The following is a 21739-nucleotide window of genomic DNA, read 5'->3' on the forward strand; positions in this document are numbered from 1 at the left end:
ATTGGAATCACTGGAAAACATTAAAACTATATCATTTGTTGTCTTTTCAATTGAGGATTTAATATATCTTAATTTTAGGTGTTGCTAGCCCAGCCCTGTTCATGAACTCTTTACCTTTACAATTTGAGTACAACTCTCAACCTGAGTTCTTACGGTACAACAGTAAAGTTCATACCATTGAAGGGACCATTCCTCAATTTCACAAGACTGATATTGTAAGGCATGTTAGTTTGGGACGTAATCCATCACTTGTGAGACAATGTACAAGGTGAGAAAAATTATTAAAATAATAATTTTAATTGCCCTCGGTATACAACCGTAATTTTTGTATGTTGTTTAATTATATACATAACAAGTTATCATTGTATAATTATATTTAGAAAAATGAACAGATTTCTCCAATTTTGCTCTGGCTGCAAAACCTTAACTAACCAATGTCATGCGTGCCGATTCTACTGTTTTCTAATGAAGACTCCTGTATTTTATGATTAACTCCTGTTTACCTGTATATTCTCAAATTTCTCCATATTTGTTGAAGAAATTAGAAACAAAAATTGGTGATAAAATATCCACTGATGGCAAAAATACTTCTCTTATTCCTCAACAGAAAGTGCTATTGCCAGTACTGCAATGTGTTGAGTGTTAATAGTTTAAGTCGAGCCGCGGTGGCTCGGGATTGAGCATTTGCTTTCCAATGATGTGAACCCAGGTTCAAATCCCAGCGATGACTGGTCGAATTCTGCTTCCGGCTTTTAACGACCACAGTGCTAAGGTAAAATATCTTCAGTGGTAGACGGATCACGAGTTAGACTCCCCTTGTCGTCAGGCTAACTGTGAAAGGTTTTCGTGGTTTTCCTCTACATTCAAGTTAGTTCCATCAAAAAGTCCTCCATGAAACAAATTTCTCCCAATTCTTGATCCAGGAGTTCTCTTGTCTTCTGGATTGGGTACAAAATTACAAGGTGACAGAGTTGAACGTCAGTAATCGTAAACCCAAAATTTTGTCGGTTAGTAAAATCTCCTTCATTTTATTTCGGCAATGTTGGCAGGTATGCAATGAAAAACTACTTATCATTATGAAAACATTTAATGTGAAGAATGTGATTAATTTTTTCATTGTTTCATCAGTAATAGTCTTAAAATTAAGTGTTACAAACAGTTGAATATACCGCTTTGGAATGGCATCTAGTATAGATCTGAATTAGCTTTGGTGTCTGTCCAAGCTAAAAATGAATATAATATGAATTAGGGTAATTTTCCACTCAAATGTTGGAATAAAATCTTCTGACTTTTCCAGAATTTTCATTAAAATTTCAAATAAATTCCTTATTATGATTTTTTTATAAAATGCAATATTTCATCAAAAATAAAAAATATATATTTACTAATTGAACAAATATATATATTTTTTCAATTAGCAATGAAACTTATTTCTTGATAGAAAATGGGCAATATATTAAATTTTGTAAAAAACATAATTTAACTAAGGGGTATTAATTTAATAAAGGGGTAAAATAATTTAACGTGGGGATTTTAGTATTATAGACAATAATATGAATTTAAGACAGAAGCATTATTTTGGATAGAAATAAAGAAAATATAAAAAATCTTTATGAAGCAATATATTGATTATTATTTAGTCTGCCATCATACACCCTATTTATGATTAGGAAATAAGAAAAATCTTAAAAAATAAGCTTAATTTTTAAAAACTAAGTATTTTTTTTAACTAGTTTGAAACTGGAAATTATTTAACAAAAAAATATTTTTCTCAAATAAATATTCTAATTTTAATAATTCTAAAAAATTCAATCATGGCAAAATTTTTACATGGAATAATAAAAACATGTTAGACATTAAGCAGTATTGGTTACTTATTGTTATCCTTAATTTTAAAATTGATTATTTTTCAGTTTTTTTTTTTTAATTTTGGCCAAAACATGGAACGAAATATAATGATAACTAATATAATGATAATTAAAGTAATGATTATAAATAATATAAAGGAAATATAATGACTAAAAATAATGATAACTAGCCATTGAGGTTCAAAGTAAATAAGTTTAACAAAGTAAACAGTTAGGACAGTTAGGAACAGTTTTAGATTATAACTATTATTATATCATTAATTTGTAAAAACTAATCTTTGTTTAAAAATTTGTTTTAAAACTCTTCTTCAATCTAGCAATATTTGCAGTTCTAATTCTATGTTTTTAAGCTTTCTGAATGAATCAATTTTTTGTTTCAATCAGAAATCAGATATAAGATGACTTGCTTCTTTAATAGGTTTTTTGATGAACTATGTTACTTTTTCAGAGTTATATGTTACTTTTTTTTTTAGTTTTAAATTTTTTCAGATTTTGTGCGTAAAATATTGCCTTTATCTGTAATTTATATACTTTTGTGTTTTTAAATCTACATGGTAAATCATTTACTAAAAATTTTTTTTAACGAAAAAATGATTTTTTTAAAATTGAAAAGTAAATTTAACTTATTGTATAAAAAATTATATTTCTGATGAGATATAGCCTCGTGTTGCAAAAATGTATTCTGGAATTCTGGAAAAATCCAGGAATTTTATTTCTAAATTTGAGTGGGAACCCTGACACAGCTTTGATTATGAGAGCAAAAATTGCTATCTGAATTATGGATTTTGGCTATTCGAACAGTTAATCTCCCAATACATTCAAATTAATGGGGTTCTTATGTAATTTGTATTTCTTTGATTACAATTGTTATAGAATATACTGTTTCTTACAGATGTTACAGTTCCTCCATGTTAAAAGCTGGAGTACGATCAGCTGCCACAAGAGTTTGGGATCAACGTTGGTTGAGGTTTTGTCCTTGTGGTGGTCAGTGGAGACTGCACATTGCTCAAAAATGATTGTACTCTTTGATCAACCAAATTTTGTAATATTTATTTTATGCATCTTAAACGTAAGTGCTTGTAAATATCATTTACTTGAGACTTTATATCAAGTTATATTACATGTTTGAAATTGTTGATAATATTTTTACTATTTGTTTGATAATTTAAGATTTTTTTCTTCCTTTCCAAACAGTATTTCCTGTTAATATCAATGCATTTTTTTCAAATCTCATTTTTAAATGTGTTTTTTTTATCAAAGTATGATGTACGTGTATGCCGCATTAGTTTATGGGAAGAAATACTTTTTGCATAGTAACATAAAAACTTCAAAAACATTTTTTCCAAATTACAAATTAAAATTTAATGAAAAATAGAATTTAAAAGAAGTAAATGTTAAATAAAATATATATATTTTTTGTTAATTTCTAAATGAAATTAGCTATTTAACTCCCAAATAAAATAATTTCATACCATGAGCCCATCAAAAAATGTAAAATTTAGTTTAAAATTGTAAATTAATTTTTTTAAATTAAATTTTAATACTTTTTGATTTAAGTATCACTAATTTTAAATGCAACTAAATTTCCTATAAAAAAATATTAATTTGAATACAACTCCTCAATTCAGCATTTTAAAAATTCTGTGGTTATTGAATTTTTAATTAGATTAAAATCATTTTAAATAAACTGTACAAAGAGATCAATTCTAATTCTTGGAACAACTGGTCTTCATTCAAAATTTAATAATCATCAGCGTCTAAAAATTGTAAATTAATACATGACCCCAGTTTGTTGTATTAATCAAGGTAGAAAATTTAATCATTCAAGTTGTTTTTCTTTACAATATTTAAAAGTCATAAAAATTCTGAAATAACAAAGCAGGTAGAATGTATAAGATACTTCAATCACTTAGCAGAATTATTTGTGGATGGTTACCCATTTCAACAAATCAAATTTTTACAATTTAAAATTGCCTATTAAATAATGATAGATTAGACAAAAAATCGGAATTTCTTGGATCTATAGAAAAGTGATGCGTCTAAATACATTTGTATTTATTAAAACTTTTTAAAAGTTCATTGAAAAAATTACATTGTTCAGAACAGCAGGTACTACGTTGATAGGCGATTCTGAAACTATATAGGCTTGAATTTTGTAACTTTTCAATCTATCATATTGAAATATATTTATACACTTTAATAAAAGTGTTACAAACATTATTATATTTAAAAATATTTTGTTTGTTTTTTAAGAAAATTTGATGTAAAAGTATGTATAGTTAAACAAAAATTATAATATATATATTTCCAAAGATTTTCATAAAATAAAAAATTTAACATAACATTAAAATTTATTTATATTAATTTAATAGAAATTTTTTTTTATATAAATATTACCTGTCCATCTGGAAAAGATGATATGTTGGAAGGTGATACTGAACTTTTTATTCTTTTTAAAGGAAGGCTGCAAAACGTTCCAAATTCGTAAAATGCTTTTTATGTTTTAGTTTTAGTATGCTAAACTCCATTAAAAATGTATGTTCACCATGTTGTAAATATATAAGTTCATTGTTTCATCTGTAAATTTTTCAATTTGATTTGTAGTGTTGACATTTAATGTTAAAAACATATTTTTTTTAATATTTTTGAATACTTTGTTTTAATTATACTTAGTTTTGTATTGACGGGACATGTAAATATTTTTTTAATAAAATTGTATTTTGAAGATAGTCAGCTTTTTTTTCTTCACTTGTTACATACATAACTATCATAAAATTACCGTGTATTGTCACGTGAAAAAGGAAAAATTTTGAAATTAATTAAAATGAAATTGGTAATACTTAATACTCTGAGCATTAGTCCGAGCTTTTAAGCTGTCAGTTTTTTTTTTCACCAAAAAACTGTTTTTTTACCCCATGTTATTCAATGGGGGAGTAGTGCAAAGTTGGGAGATTTGTGTGCAGGTGTCTCAACACTTGAAGAGTTATAGGCGGCAAATTCAGTTTGAAAATTTTATATATTTTGCTGAAGAAAGCAAGAATGTAATCTGGCCTTTAAATAGTAGTCGATTTTTTCTTTGCACAAGCTTTTTGTATTTGGATGTTGTACTCTATTCTGTCAAGTATTTTGTTTGTGTCGAATAGGGGGAGACAAGAAAACAGACCTGATCCTATCCTTCTTAAGTGACCACACTTTTTGTCCTTCCTTCCTCAATGGCACGACAGCCCCGGGTGGGCCCTGGCCTTCTCAATCAACTTCCTCCAGGCCTGCCTCTGCCTGGCAGTTGTCTTCCAGTTTGAGACTTTTAAGACTGAAAAGTCTCTTTCCACGCAGTCGGCCCATCTCAGCTTTGGTCGACCTCTGGGCCTTGATCCGATGGGCTGAGCCGAAAAGATTATGTTTGTCGAACACTCTCTGTTCCTTCGAATGATGTGACCAGCCCATTTAATTCTTTGGATTTTTACATACTTGACAACATCAGGCTCTCTAAGGGCCCGATAGAGTTCTGAGTTTGAACGTCTGTACCAAGTACCATCAACTTGTACCACACTTTTTGTGACTGACTATAATACAGACACACTTTTTCTGTATTCAATGAAAAAAATAATATTGAAAAACATCACACCATTTAACATTAAAGTCAGGGTATCTGCGCAGCTGGAAAGTCATGAATTTCAGTATTGAACAAAATTTGTCATGAAATGTCATAATTTTAACTATTTTTTAAAAAAAATCATGAAAAGTCCCGGATTTAGGTCGCTAAAAAATCTAATATTCAAAATGGAATTCCCTTCCCCCTCCTTGTGCCAATTTCGTGGTGTCCAAATATCTGAATTTATAACAAAATCCCTAATCACAGTCATATTTTATTAAAATATAGAATGTTTTTATCATGTTCTTTAAAATTTATGATGCTCTTTTAAAAAATGAAAGAAAAAACATTTCTAAAGGCAATTATCTTTTAAACGTCTGTGATTTCAGAATTATTATTATTATTTATTTTTATTTTATTTTATCAATTTAAAATTCTAGCTGAAGCAAGCCTGTCATTGACGAATTTTTTTTTATTCCGAAATGAGAACAGAAAAATCAGAAGTATTTCTTTCCTTTCAGATGAACCAGAAAAGTATCTTTAGAATACAAGGAAAAAAAAATTATTTTCTTTTGTATTTTTTCAGCTATTTTATTGCTTTAACTCTTTCTTTTCTCTGTTTTTTAAATTTAAAATCTATAAATATAAAGATGCAGAGTATAACAGTTTTGGTTATACCTATCATTTCAATTAATGTTATTATAATGCTTTTTTAAATTTATTGTTGTGTTTTTGTTGGAGAAAATAGTAACTTCGTTAAGTCATGAAAAATTCTTGGAATTAGTCATGAATTTGAAAATCTGAAATGTAGCAGATACCCTGTAAAGAATTCCATGCTTAAATTGTTTGAAAGAAATTGAGTGGTCAGATTTATATATATACAGGGTTATTCATAATTCCCTCCGGGGTTTCGAAGCGTTATAGTAAAAATACGCAGACAAATATGGCAACAAAAAAAAAGAAATTATTCCGAAAGTATTCAAGTTTTAATTTAAGCAGTTGCCGGTAGATGGCAGTAACATGTACCGCTGAAGCCAGTTGTAGTAAAGAAAAATGGCGTTTACAGGCGGAGGGAATTGTGAATAACCCTGTATATACTATATATAATGTCTGACTATTTCCTTGACATTTGGAAAACTGCCAGTATCATACTGATCCGTAAATCCCTCCTCATCATCCAATCCAACAATCACCCTATAAGTTTGCTTTCTTCTTTTGGAAAAAATCCTTGAAATAATCGTTTACTGCAGAATAAACAACTACTTAATTGGGCGATCAGTTCGGTTTCAGAGCAGTACTAAATACTGCTAAGCAGTTACAGAGAGTTGTAGACAGCCGTCTTTAAACAGCCATCAGACTTCTTAGTACTTGACATTAGTCTGCAAGTTCATGCAACTAAACTTCCCACCTGGGATAATCAAATTGCTCTATAATTCCAATAAAAAAATTTATACTATAAAATTCTACTCGTTTTCGAACCTTGAGAAGTGAAACAATAATTAAAAATTATTTTTTACATGGGATTAACGAATTTTATAATTGTGTGGAATGGTTTTTTAATTGGTTTTAAGAGCTCCGGGTTATAGCAAAGTACGTTAAAAGTGAATTTAACAGTAGGCCTAAGATTTCTCTACTGTTCCAACTAGTAGTGATACTATATTTTCCACTTCGCGACTACAAAATACAATTCCAACGGTAAAAAGATATGCTTATTCAGAGAGAGTACGTTTATGTATAAGATTTCCTAACTTAATTGTTAGCATTAATTAATTAGCATATTTATAGTTACCACATTTGAACCATTAATATTAGTACTTCAAAAATGAAAATACGATTATTAGAACAAAAGTTATTTAGGATATCTTTTTTAATTTGCACATCCTACATAAAAACCAGATCACTGCGTTCACTCATCAGTTTTATAAATTGATTCGGTAAATTTATTGCTAGCCAAGTAGAAACATATATTATATTGACCAGTTAAGTGCGGTTGACGTTATTACATATCGATTCAAATCTCAATTGCAGGGCGCATGACGTGTATACTCGTCGTGTAAAATAAAAATGAAAAATGCTATTGATAACCAAAACTCAATATTTCTACAACATGCAATAAGAATATTATTTGGGGTTTGTTTTCATTGTATTACAGAAAGAACTGATAATTTTTGTCTATGTTTCAGAGCTGTGGGAGAAGGTTTGTGGGAATTTGAAATATTACTTTTGAAGCAAATTATAAACACAATCACAGTTCTCGGTTAGTTGCATCATAAAGTCCTTAACACAGGCAAGTTTGCCTCAATGCTTGTGCCAGGAGTTCGCTTGTCTTCTGGGTTGGGTATGGTTAGTCGTAAACTGAAAATTGGGTTGGCGATACAACGCCGGTTATAAAAATTTTTTAAAAAAAAAATTAACAGGACAGTAACTGACTCTTAGTTCTATCTGACAGTCCTAGACATTCTTGAGCACAAGAATCTGAAGGATCCGCTTTATATTTTTTTCTGATATTAAAACTCATGCATTTTATTATTTTTTGATAATTTAATAAGTTTCTCATATATTAATAAAATATTTTAGAAATAAATTGTTAAATTATGATTTTTAAACAGAAATGTTGTCTTTCCTCGTTTTTCGTAAATTTAAAATGGGACCATTTGCCCATGATAGCATATATAGCATTCGTCGAAACTCAGTCGAAAAATTTGTTTTGTATTTCTGGTCACTTGAAGAAAAAGAAAGTCTTTTAAAGTTTGCGTTTTTCGCTCATAAAAATGTGTCAAAATCCGAGATATCTAATCGCAATCAGTGAAACATAAATAATTTTCAAGTTCTTTAACGTCTATAAATTTTGAATTTCGGATAGAAAATCTTTTTCGGGGCTTAGTATTATACATAAAGTAACTAGTACATAAATTTTACATAGACTTTCTTACTTTTTTTTCTAAAATTCGGCTTTGCCTTTCCACTTACTATTATTACCTCTTTGCCACCACAGTTGAAGAGGTCTCAACAACCTCTTCGTATAAATGCAGCGTTGCCCAGAAAACGCCATTTGAGCAAGTGAGGTTATTTAACACTGGCCTTTTAGCGTCAAAAAACAGCTTATTATCAATAAAGTGAATGAAACAACGGTATATAAACCGAAATTTAATCGATAAATATTTTTTATGTTACAATGATTTTGATTTCTTTTTAATATGCTCTTAAAAAACAACTGAAATTTTTGAAAAAGCGGGAAATCATTTAAAATACTAAAACAATAATATATGCTAAAAGTTTAACAAAAAGTAAATTGTTATCTTATAGAAGTTTTGAATTCTTTTCAATTTGTGCTTTAACAACTGAAAATGTTGAAAAAGTGGGAAAACTTATCCATTTAAGGTAATTAAAAGCAGATATAACAGACTTTATTTTATATTTAATTATCTTTACTTCTTAAAGACGCTTAAGAAGTCAGTGTCTCCAAAAGGGTTGCATTTCATTTTATTTATTTATTTACTTATTTATTTTTTATTCTTTGCACATACCATATCTTGACATTCTCAACAGAACAGCCCCCCCCCCCCTGGGGAGTAGAAACAAATCGAGAACCCAGCATATTTCCTGAAAACATTTGTCATCGAATTAAGAAACAAATTCTGATCAATAGAGAGGCCAAATAAAGTAATATTCATTTTATACTCATCATTAATTTAGATAAGCAGTAGCCAAACATCTCATTAAAAAAAATTAATAAAAGATTTTTCTTTAAATTTTCTTTTTCACTTAAAACAATTGATTTAGAAACAGAGTTCAAATAACACTTTAAGAAATAATGAAACAATTGATTTAGAAACAGAGTTCAAATAACACTTTAAGAAATAATGAAGTGAATAGAATAATATAAATAAATTTATAGACTAACTTAAATGATGAACTGTTTTTTTTTTTTTTTTTTTTTTTTATTCTCTATTTTGAAAGACGCTTTTCAAAATGTATACAGCTTTTTTATTGAGTAAGAGTTTGAATTCTTATTTTTTTTTAATGATAATGATTCTGAAGGGGGGTGGAGCAAAAGTTTCCGATCATAGTTTCCCGTACGCTCATTCCATGGGAGTGAAAGCCTTGCAATGCATGTAAGGGTCACAGTACCTTTGCAACAATTTTTTTTTTAAATAAAAGTATAATCATTCATTTTGTGGATGCTTTATATGCTCATTTAACTTATAATCAATAATTCATCTTCAAAAAATAATTAAACTGTTTAATTTTTTTAAAATTTAAAAAAAAATTGAAAAATTCAAATTTTTTAAATCCCCAAGGCTTTTTTTATTTTAACATACTTTCAAAAATTTTTTTCATAGTGCTTACAATATTCATTTCAACAATTTTGTGCATTCATTTGTTGATATATCAATTAGAATATTTTTTATAGATTATTTTGTAAAAAAGTAGAAACAAAAGGTTAAAAAGTCTTGTTAGGTATGTATGACATGCTGTAAAAATTGTGATACCTCATAAAATGCTAATTCCATGCATAGTTTAAATAAGTGTATTATACTTAAGATAAAAAAAAAGTTTACTACAAAGCTTTATCTTAAATAGAAAAAATTCCTTAGGGATTTAACTGAGATTAAAACACAAAATTATCATCTATGAGAAAAAGCACTTTAAAGTCTGTCTACTAAGCAAGTTTCCGTATTAGGACAATTTAAAATCATTCATAACTTTTTCAAAAATGTAGATAAAGAGATGATTTTTTTAAAGTGCATTTGAAATAGTTTGAAGTTTTATTATAAGCGAAAAGTTTTTTTCCGATATTTTGGTCAGTTTTTGGGTACTGTGACCCCTTTGTCGCCCTCACTATTTGCCTTCTAATAGAGTAGGTATTTCGAAATTTTTTTTCTCCATAGCCTATGTTACATTAATACGTATTTCACTTTTACAGCAGTTGAATAAAATAAAAGATCTGAATAGTCGAGGGTGGGGCGAACGGTATTACTGAAGTGGAGCTTTTGATGAAGATTTTGATTTCATTGATGAAGTGGAGCTTTTGTGTGAATAGAAAATTACCTCTTGACCTTCCGCTATTCACACGGATAAATTTAGCTTTAAGAAGTGAAAGATCTATTTTTTCTGTAAAAGTCATTACTCTTATTGTTCAATTGCAGGCCCGTAGCCAGGGAGGGGCGTCGGGACAAATCCCCCCCCCCCGAAATTCTGGGATTCAAACTTTTTAGTCTTTGTTTGAGCCTCTCAGTATAAAGAAAAACAAAAACTGTCGAATCAAACCTTTTATTAACTAACTTTATTAAGCATATTTCGGGATATTCCGGTTTGTCCTAAAAAAGTAATCAAAAAATTTTCTTTAAATCCCCGTCACATGTCTTTGTAAACTTTGTTTACAAATTGATTATAATTATGTAATATTAATTGAAAAATAATTATTATGTAATATTTTTTAATTACTAGTTTAACTTTTGCAAACAACAGAATAAACAATATTTGTTACAATGTTTTCCCCCTACTTTGCATGTCTGAAACCGTCCATGCTTCTTACCAAATCCCCCCCCCCCCCGAAAAAATATCCTGGCTACGGCCTTGTTCAATTGGGTGGTCATACAGTCGGATAATCGAACAGCCCGCTGATACGAATAAAATTTAAGGGGACCAAATAATTTTATATTAAACTAATGTTAAATTTCCCAGTTTAAACGGATATTTTTTTTATTCTGTCCACCCCTAAATGCATAAATAAGAGGTACTGAAATGAAAAAAAAAAAACTGTTTATTTTGGAGAAATGTTTCACCAGCTAAAATGGAATTTCCGTTTTTCAGTTAAGATAAGGATACAATAGGTGTTCAATAGCGACTTCCTGTTCATTAAAAATTGGTCTAAGCAGGTGTTATGGGTAAAGATGAAAAATTAGTCCATTCTTGCTGCCAGTTATACATTGACGTAAACGAAGGGGGTTTTTGACTTGCTTCACTCACACATCATTTAGAATGTAAAAGAGGTGTGGAGTGATTTGTTTTGCGGTCAAGACGTGTGGTCCGCTCCAGGTGCTCTATTAGCTTTGATAAGAAAACGTTTCACAAACCTAAATCACGTACACTGTATCTTTCTCTGAAGTAGAATGATCATTGCTTAATCCAGCGAATAACTCTGAGTTGGTTGCAAGTTGAGCGCGAAAATTAATAATTCTTGAATTAATCAGAAGAAAAATCAATGAATCGTAGAAACAATAAATTTCCAAAAAATCCCAAACTAAAATTTCAATAGTCAATTCGTTTTTAATATTCCCGATTGAAAAGAAAGCATCGACGCACTAGGAAAAATTGGTGTTCTCTGCATACATTTTACTTTTATGTTAAATTTTAATTTTCGATCTTTGCTTAGTTTTTGATTTCAATATAAATAAATGCGAAACCAAGAGGCAAAATTATAGACAAATAAGCTCAGGCACAAGGTGGTCTGTAATATCAATATTTTTCTTCTTTCTTGCAGTTAGGTTCCTTCCTTGGTGCGTTTTAATATGCATATTTAACCTTTAACTTTCGATCTTGGCTTTAATTTTCGAAAATATGCATGCTTATTTTCGATTTTCGTTATTTAAAATCACTTAAAGGTGCTTTTTTGTTTAGTGTTTTTAAAAAATGCTTAATTTTCCCCTTTCGGAAATTAAATTTTTTCACGATTTTCGACACGTATTATGCAAAAGCGTGCTTTTCACATTGTTCTATTCAACGTTCTCACAACGTGTACATAGCGTATGAAAGCGTCTGTCATTTTACAGGTTTGATGAAATACTTGCGAGTCCGCATGTGCGTCTACTGACCTGAGTTCGGTGAGATTCTTGTATTCTAAAGTGCAACTCTGCTGCATTTTGCAAGATATTTTGAATTTCAGGCTTCATTTTCCACCCTCTGATATCGAACCGAAAAACCTCTTGATCTTTTTTATAATCGCTAATGTAATCAAGAAAAAGAGTCCTCAGAATCTAGTTATTTTCTCATGATAATCTGAAGTCTTTGAAAATTATTTTGCATTTTGTTAATGCAGATAGTGCTTAAAAATATTTTCTGAGTGCTTAAAAAGTACTTAAAAGGTGCTTATTTTTTGTTGAAAGATTACGCTACGCCCAGTTAAAGGGTTCATACGTAAAAAATAAAAGAAAAAAAGTTCAATTTAATTTTTTTTCGCAGTTATCAGGGTATTTTATAATTAAATGGGGCCGGCCATGTGGCCGAGTGGTTAGCGTGCCTGACTGCGAAGCCAATGGCCGCGGGTTCGAATTCCGCTCTGGGCATGGATGTTTCTCTCTCTGTGTTGTCTTCTGATGTGTGAATGTATGAATGTGGCCCACTCTATGAACGGGTATTTGTGGCAGTGTGGCGTGGGTAATGTTGCTCGCCTCCGTGACTTTGGTTCATAGGTGCCCATTGGGTAACGATAAATGAGCAGCACTTCAGGCATCCTCTAAGGCGAAGAGCGAAAGTTCAGTGCCTGCCGTTATTAAAGAAAAATAATTAAATGGGTAATTAGCCTGCTCGACAATAACGCTCACTGGAAACGTTTATGAAAATTGAAGTTTTAAATTTAGACCACGAGTGTTATTTATATTATATAGAGAAACTATAAAAAATATTACGTTTCGATATTTTGTAATTATCAGGGTAATTATTACAATTAAAAGTTGCGCTGAATAAATGCGTCCTAAAGGTAGAAATTTCAAGTTTTTACTACGTGTTCATTATCCGATAAGGGAAATACTAAAAATAATTTATTTCATGCTTCACGAGGTAATTTTCAGAAAATGTTATCTATCAACATTAATTATGATCTCGAATATATTAATCATCAAAAGTTGATCCGGCACTAATTACTTGGGATAATTGAGGTTATATACACATTATATATATATATATATATATATATATATATATATATATATATATATATATATATATATATATATATATATATATATATATATATATATATATATATATATATATATATATATATATATATATATATATATATATATATATGTAATATATATATATATATATATATATATATATATATATATATATATATATATATATATATATATATATATATATATATATATATATATATATATATATATATATATATATATATATATATATATATATATATATATATATATATGTATATAATATATATATATATATATATATATATATATATATATATATATATATATATATATATATATATATATATATATATATATATATATATATGTATATAATATATATATATATATATATATATATATATATATATATATATATATATATATATATATATATATATATATATATATATATATATATATATATATATATGTATATAATATATATATATATATATATATATATATATATATATATATATATATATATATATATATATCAATCAAAGGATGGTATCAACAAAATTATATCTTTATATATATAATATTTTTGAAACTTTAAATAGTGGTTCTTAAAACATAGTAAAAACTTTACACAGATTAAACTTGCAATAAGAAATAGGGATTTTTTTTCTTACTTGTCTGGGACACCTGAAATCAAGTTACTTTATTCTGTTGCAACTTTTGCACCCCCCCACCTTGTTTTAGACCATCACAAACAAATCTTTTATTCTTGATGATTAACGCATGGCATATATGGTGATCTATGAATGGAAGATGCTACAGTTGATTGACAATATGAATTAGATGTTCCTGGTCTACTGATAAGAAAATACAAAAGAAGTGAAATAGAATAAAACTGGTTGAAACCGACTTTGAAACTTTATTGAGGCAACAACGTGTACTATAAGCGTACAGCAGTATTAAGACTCATTAGTAGCGATGTGTACTGTAAGGGTAGATTCCGATGATATTCTGCTGGTAGTGAAAGCTTTGGAGCGATTTAAAAATGATGAAAAAAATTTGTGTCGTCGGCATGAATGTGAGAAAGTTTATTTCGACAAAGACGAAGCTGATATTGAAAGATATGAAGCTTTATTAGGTTCTACGAATATTAGATTCTCAATGGAGTCCGTCGTGAGATTTAAAAATGTCGCTGAGCGTTTATCAGCAGAAAGCTTGAAGAAATATTTATCTCAAAAAACTCTTTCCAAAGCATTAGCATCGTGCGGTCGCCTACTCGTCGATCATCATGAAGAAAATCATTGTTCACTTTATATGTCTTCTGCATTAAAATTCTACTTTAAAGCCTATAAGTCGGTGAAAAAAGCATTTTTTTACGAAAACGTTACGCGTAATGAAAAAACCATTCATTTTTTGAGACTTTCGTCAAAGCACGGGCTTCATCAGGATGTTTACATAGAATGCCTGAAGATATTTTGTATTCCAAGTATATTTCATAAATACGATAAATCCTTTGCTTATTATTCAATCTTAGAGGACATTCTTAAGATCACCTATGCTGCAAAAGTGGATATCTTAAATGTGGATAGCTTTGGAGAAGACGTATCGTCCTTCCTACTATTATATTCTTCATTATTTAATGACATAAGCAATATAAGTTTGTTGATTCAATTTGGGAGGACTGACGTCATTTCTTTATCTAGTTTCATCTACTGGAAAGAAGTATATAGAATGTAAGTACTCTTTGTCTTATATTTTGAACTTAGTCATTATGGTTATTCGCTTTATAAAAATTTTGCCTTCTCGAAATTCTTTTTTTTTTTTATCTGTTTAAAATAAGCTTCAAGAAATTTAATAAGAGTTGAGTTCTTCAATGACTTTTGATACATTATGTAATAAATTTGAGCTTCTGAATTTAGTTGAAATATTATCTTTAATTAGGAAGTATCAATGAAGAGAGAACTTGAAAAGAAAGAAACTACTAAGAAAATCTATTCCAATCGTTTGCAAATAAACCATCATGAAGATTGTTTATTTTTCTCATAACCATTCATCGTCATTTCCTTTTATTATTATACATTAGTAAAAATACGGAGATACTTCAGCAGTAGAGCAAGATTAATTTTTTTTTTCTTCTCAAATTTAATTTTTAAATATTTATCTTTTAAATTTATTTCGTTTATTTATTTATTTTAAATTTATATTCTTTTTATATTTATAATTTCGTCATAGCTTCCTTTCTTTGCGAAGAATTGTTTTGACAAGAATTACCGTCGGGATACAGGGGAGGCATTAAAAAATGAAAAATGTTGGAGGAGACGTTACATGATGCTAATTAATAAGCGTAGACGACGTTTTAAGAAAAAAAGTACCTTCTTCGAAGTAATAAGATTTTGTTTTGTGGGACCCTTGTCCCTCAATTTATAGGTTTAATCCTTTGACGCATAGTTTTTAAACATATTTTTCATCCTTTTCTTATTGCTTTTTATTAATTTAGGTAGAGATAGGTGAAAATATCATGTTTAGCATTTTAGTAATTTATGGTTTTGAAAGACAGCATAAAACAGAGATGTCTTTTCCTGCGTTAAAGGTAAATTCTTAAAAACACGGCTTGCTTCCAAACATTGATTTTTCAAATTTTCATCATCAATATTTTTTTAATTAACAACATCAGTTATTGATAAATTTTTGAATATGAACTTTTAAAAAAATTCGAACTACTTTATTTGAATTTTGTATTTTACATAGTACAAATAAAATTCCGATAATCTAACAGAGATTTTTAGTAACTATTAAACTATTTCTTTTATAATTAAAAAATACTGAAGTATGTTTTTGCTAAAGATTAGAATGTCAGAAAAAGAATACATTAAAGGGACCGCGATGTGCTATCAGCGTCTAAGGATTAAATTCAATCTGGAAAATATGGTCTTGATACGTTTGTCAGACGATGATTGAAAGTTTGGATAATTTAATCTTACTTTAACTTTTTGATAATAAAAACATATCTTCGGAACTAATACAGCCAATACAAAAATTTTGCACACGATTATCATCATCATCATAGTTGGCCAGACAGCCCAATGTGAGCCAATGCCTTCCTCTGAAGATTTCTCCATGACGACTTCCGATTTGCCTTTGATCTCCAATTCTTTTAATTAATTGCGAGAATATCAGACTCCACTGAGTCAGCCCATCTTAACCGCGGCCTTCCCCGCTTTCTTGTTCCAGTGGGTCTAAAAAGCAGTATCTTTTTTATTGTATTGTCATCACTTATTCGAATCACGTGGCCCATCCAATTCATTCTACTTATTTTTATGTATTTAATAATATCAGGTTGCTTACAGATCTTGTACAGTTCAAAGTTAAATCTCCTTCTCCAGTTATCGTTTTCATTTACACCACAAAGTATACTCCGCAAAATACACACGATTATAAAACGTGCTAATCAAAAAATAATTCCCTTCAAAAGATGGAAGTAACACCTGTTAATTACTTTGCGTTTTCTTGTGATATCACCTATATTTCATATTTATTTTTTAAGATTAACGTGTATTAACTTTGTCTTATTCTTTCAATTGAGCAGTTGGACCAGCAAATTTTTTCTTCTGATATTTAGATTTTTCTTTTAATTAGATAAATAGGATATGTTTGGAATTGAATTAAAGATTGGGCAATAAATCGTATAAATATTTTTGCGAATAATCGAAGCTTCACTTGGAATAGAAGACATTAAATAATATGTTATTATTTTAGCGTCCTCAAATTAAAATCAAAAGGTCATTCAATATTTATATATTTGATGCGCAATTAATGTAACTGTTTCGTTTGTGTTTTTAGAAATTAATTATTTAAGGTATGTATTTTTCCCAAAAACAAAATATGAAAATATTGTTACACTCTTTTCTTCATTGAATCCATTTTGAGAAGTCGAATAATTTAATATTTTAAATTCTAAAAATAAAAGTAACTTAATTTATAAAATTAATGAAGTTAATAACTTTCGATCTGTTTTCCTCGTACTAGGATTGTGTACTTAGTGGTTCGAAAGCCTAATAAACTTATTTAAATATCATAAGTAAGATGTGTAGACAAAATTTTTATGTTACGAAATCAGATAGATATTTGCATTATGATCAGATCGATATTTTTTTCTTGGCAGATGCAATCTGATAAATATAGTCTCCAAAGCTTAGGCAAGAGAGCGGTCGAAAATTTTGTATGTAACGTTAGTTTCACTTTCTGTATCTTTCGTCATATCTCTGGAACTAAATAAGCAAATCAAAATATTTTTCTAGCAATTAAAAAAAACTTTTCGAATTTAATTCTATTTAATAAATAATGATTTTTTTTTATTTTTCATTCCTTAAATAGTCGAAAATTTTGGATGATACGATAAAAAAAAATATTTCCCATATATTTAATGCAACCAGGGTTTTCCTTGAAGTTGCTTCTGCCTCCCTTGCCCATTTTTCAGAAGTGTTGCTATAGATCGCCACCAAGCCTACCTTTTTGAATCCTTTTTTTCTTTTGATGAGAGGTCACGTGCGCGCACTTAAGAGTCTATAGTATTCTCCGGATTGATATATTTAATGTAAGTAATTTTAAATAATTAATATAAACTTTGATTAGTTTGTAAAATAGTTCTTGAAATTGAAAAACTTCATTGAAATAACGAAATAGGGAAAAAGTGAAATTAACAGTAAATGGTTCTAACTCTACATCACTCCATTGTTAACGTAGCGTCCCAGTGCTCCATTGGAACTTTAGTTTCCAGATTGTAGTCTTTTTAGAGTGTCAAGAATCCTAATTTCTCTCTAAAAAAAGTTGTATGTTAATTAGAAGAAAAGAAAATTTTGTGTATTCAATTTCATAACTTAAGACATCATTTGCAATTAATCAATTTGCATATTTAAGGTCCATTTAAATCTAATCTTGGCACCTAAAAATCCTATCATTAAACGAAGAGTCATTAGGTATATCTCTTTCTTTTCATTTTATTTTATTTTGTCTTTTGTTTTTGATTTACTGACAAAGAGTTCCAGATATCAATTACGTTTTAGATTTAATTCAAAATAATTTAAATTTTTTTATTTTATTATCGCTTCTTTCTCTTATGTCATTGATTATATTGATACCTCTGCGACTCAACAATTGAAAGGGGGACGGACTTATTAGCCTAGTAACTTTGATATTTTAGACTTGATTTAGGGGCCTAGGCCAAGGGGATGAGCAATAGCTAAAATCGTTTCTCCTCAACGTTACTTTCTAAATGTGTGAATCGAATATCAAGATATTTGCAACAAATTCACTTTTCAAATACGCTGGAGGCTCAGGGGATAGAGCGCTCACTTTCCAATGAGGTGAACTAGGTTCGAAACCCAGCGATGGCTGGTCGATACGAATTCTGCACCCGGGTTGCTTCAGCCATAGTGCTGACGTAAAATATCTCCAGTGGTAGATCATGGTGTAGAATCCCCTTGCCGCCGGCCTAATCGTGGGAGATTTTCGAGGTTTTTCTCACCATGTAACGCAAATGCGGGTTAGTTCCATCGAAAAGTCCTCCAAGAAGGCGAATTTATACCAATACTATAATCAACTCAATGATGCGAATTTCTACCAATACCAGGAGTTACCTTGTCTTCTGGATTGAATTCAAAACTATAAGGCTAATAAGTTGAACATTAGTAGTTGGAAACCCTAAAACTGGGTCAGCTGCTCGCGGGTCGACGGTTATGAAAAAAAATCAAATACGCTGATTTTTATAAGTGTGTCAGAAAAAAAAGGTAAAATTGTTTTAATTTCAACATAAGATCGTATTTAATGTTAGTTCTTGATACATTAAGATCGAACCCTGGTAAGTAAAAATCTGATTGATAATTCAGTAGTTATTAAGGTGTTCTCTTTTCTACACTCTTTTCACCACACTTTGTATCCCTCTGCACTTTATCTAGTGTCATTTGATTGATTGATCTGGATTCCCAAATGTTATATGTCGTCTTCATAATTTGGTAAAAAAATCATTGTTCCATAACGCTCAGTCATGTTTCGAAATCTGTCTTTCTATTGATGATATACTACCATACATATGCATCGAGTTTGACAATAATGTCAACATATTTAAATTGAACGCTCTACATTTATGGATATTATGAAGCTTTGCTAAAAAAAAAAAAAAAAAAAAAAAAAACCTCCAAAAACAATGAATTAATAAGTGTTTATGATGAAGACTGAAAAAAAAAAGCATAATAATCTGCTTCATTCCTTGTTTATACTTTATAGTTCCTCTAGCCGTCTCGCTCCACCCCTTTCTAGTGTCCCCCGGCAATTAATTAGGCTTTCATGTTATTTATCAAGCTTATGATTCTTCAGGATTTTTATGCAATCTTACTTTTTTATCCTCGATTTAATAATAATTTGCGAGCCTCGCCGCGTGCAATTATTTTACATATATTTTGAGAAAGATTATAATAATTGGGGGGGGGGAGGATAAACACGGTACATTCCGTATAGTTAGTTACTCTTCATTATGTCATTGTTAATGATGATGTCATTTAAGAGGTTGCAACTATTTTTTTTTAATAAATAACATTATCACACCATAGCATGTTACTTTATAAATGTGTTAGCATTAGCTGATATTATTTTTTTCTTTCCTTGCAGCCTTCCTGAAAACGTCGAGATGGTTTCAGGTTTCGACCTCATAACTGTGCGCTCACTTCAAGTAATGCATTTGTACCTGACTGATTACCACAAGAAATCTCGTCCATTTTCAGCTGAGTGTGTGCTGAAACTCTTGTGGGACAGCATAACAGACCCTTACTTGACTCGTCAGGAATTTGAAAAGAGTTTTGATCCCGAAAGTGCAAGAGATGGGACTCTTGTGAAGGACGCATGGACTTGGTACCAGTTTCACGTTTTAGAAGATTCGACTTTGGTGAAAGCTCCAAGATCCCTCTATCATCTCTCAAGGTGTGGTGTTCGAAACCAGACGGCCAAGTGTTTGCAACTTCCATCAGGCATCAGTAAACTAAAGCTTCCGAAACTAGTGAAGAACTTTCTACTTTTGGGAGAATGCATTTCACCTACCTCTCTTTGCCTTTAATTGATTCTTTGGAGGAAATGTGATCTGTAATCAATAATTATAATTCTAGTCGAACAAACTTTGATTCACTCTTTTTATCTTATGTGCAAAGTTGTTAAGGCAAATATTGTTTTTATGTTGTAACATTTTAAATCACTAATTAAATTGAAAATGTATTTACTTGATGTGTACTTTAAATCTAAGAAATTTTTTATTGATTAAAGTTTAAAATGATTAATTTGAATATATTTTTTTTTTTTAACATGGCTTCCGGTCTCTTTTTTTAAAAGAGTTAACGATTAAAAAGATATACAATGCACACAAAAAAGAAGAAGAAGAAATGAATTACCTCGAATAACTTATGATTTAATAATTGGATCTTCATGTTTTAGAACTCAATCTTAATGATTCGAGGATCTCAAATATGCTAATTAATAAGGGCAAACTATATTTTAAAATACGAAATCAGACATAAAAACGTATTTTCTCTGAATGAACATAATTTTTTTTTTGTTGAGAGAATCGTATTTCTGACCCCCAAAATATAGGGGGTAGCCGCAATCTGGGAAACATGGTCTCCGCAGTTTGATCAGAGAGTATTCCAAAATTCGGACCCCTTAAGATTAATTTCATTTTTTGCGTTTTTTGCTAGATCTCATGCACTTTTTAAGTGGATTGAAAAAATTTTTGCACGCAATTCTAAAATTCGTTTATCCTAAGATAAAAAATAAATATCCATCCAAAAAATAATTTTTTGCAAATATTTATTATTATTTTATTTAATAATGGTCGCAAAATTTTGAACTGTGAAGTATACAGTTCTCTGCATCATTTTAAAAAATATATAATTTTACATGGCAAAATACAAAATTAGAACTAAAACTTATTACATATTTCGATTAAATAATGTTTGTGCTGCAAAATTGTCTCACCTGTCTCTTAATTTATGAAATGATTATAGCCTGTAGTATTTCATTTTCATCGGAACATCAGAGATCATATTTTAAGAACTTCGTAGTATTTTCATGATTTGGATTTGTTAAATATTTATTTTTATATACGGTTTTATGAATATATGAAACTAATTTTGAAGAAAAATTCTCTTCGCGAGCAATGAATATTCATATTTCCGTATCTCAAATCACACATAATATTTCGAAATTGAAATATTTAGTCTAACTCTTCAATATTTTATTTAGATGAACATTGAACTGAAATTTTTTATTTTGTATAAATCTTTTTTTCTTAACAAAAAGATAGGTCCAAAATAGAAATTTAAAAGAGC

At 29.2% G+C, this 21739-nt stretch overlaps 2 protein-coding genes across 3 annotated transcripts in view; both read left to right on the forward strand.

Moving 5' to 3' along the window:
• Positions 1-3228, forward strand: part of LOC107440536 (mediator complex subunit 16) — a 41224-nt gene extending 37996 nt beyond the window's left edge. The window contains exons 21-22 of one of the 2 annotated variants that reach the window (XM_087154015.1): positions 79-268; positions 2761-3027. In XM_087154015.1, coding sequence (XP_087010141.1) covers positions 79-268; positions 2761-2884 — 314 coding nt within the window. In that variant the 3' untranslated portion in view covers positions 2885-3027. Of the gene's footprint in view, positions 1-78; positions 269-2760 lie in introns of both variants that reach the window. The other variant, XM_043049781.3, reaches the window with a different exon arrangement.
• Positions 3229-14035: 10807 nt separating this feature from the next.
• LOC107440550 (uncharacterized) lies at positions 14036-20693 on the forward strand. Its single transcript, XM_016053507.4, has 2 exons — positions 14036-15103; positions 20034-20693. The coding sequence occupies exons 1-2, from the start codon at positions 14349-14351 to the stop codon at positions 20473-20475; spliced, it is 1197 nt and encodes a 398-aa protein (XP_015908993.3). The 5' UTR covers positions 14036-14348; the 3' UTR covers positions 20476-20693.
• Positions 20694-21739: the final 1046 nt, after the last annotated feature.

The sequence above is a fragment of the Parasteatoda tepidariorum genome, chromosome 10, assembly GCF_982258835.1.
Source record: "Parasteatoda tepidariorum strain Cologne lab strain chromosome 10, Ptep-v5.0, whole genome shotgun sequence".
Taxonomy (NCBI): Eukaryota; Metazoa; Arthropoda; class Arachnida; order Araneae; family Theridiidae; genus Parasteatoda; species Parasteatoda tepidariorum.

Coding starts and splice junctions, on each gene's coding strand:
- LOC107440550 (XM_016053507.4), top strand. CDS start 14,349: ATGTGTACTGTAAGGGTAGATTCCGATGATATTCTGCTGGTAGTGAAA. Junction 15,104..20,033: donor TGGAAAGAAGTATATAGAAT/GTAAGTACTCTT, acceptor CTTTCCTTGCAG/CCTTCCTGAAAACGTCGAGA.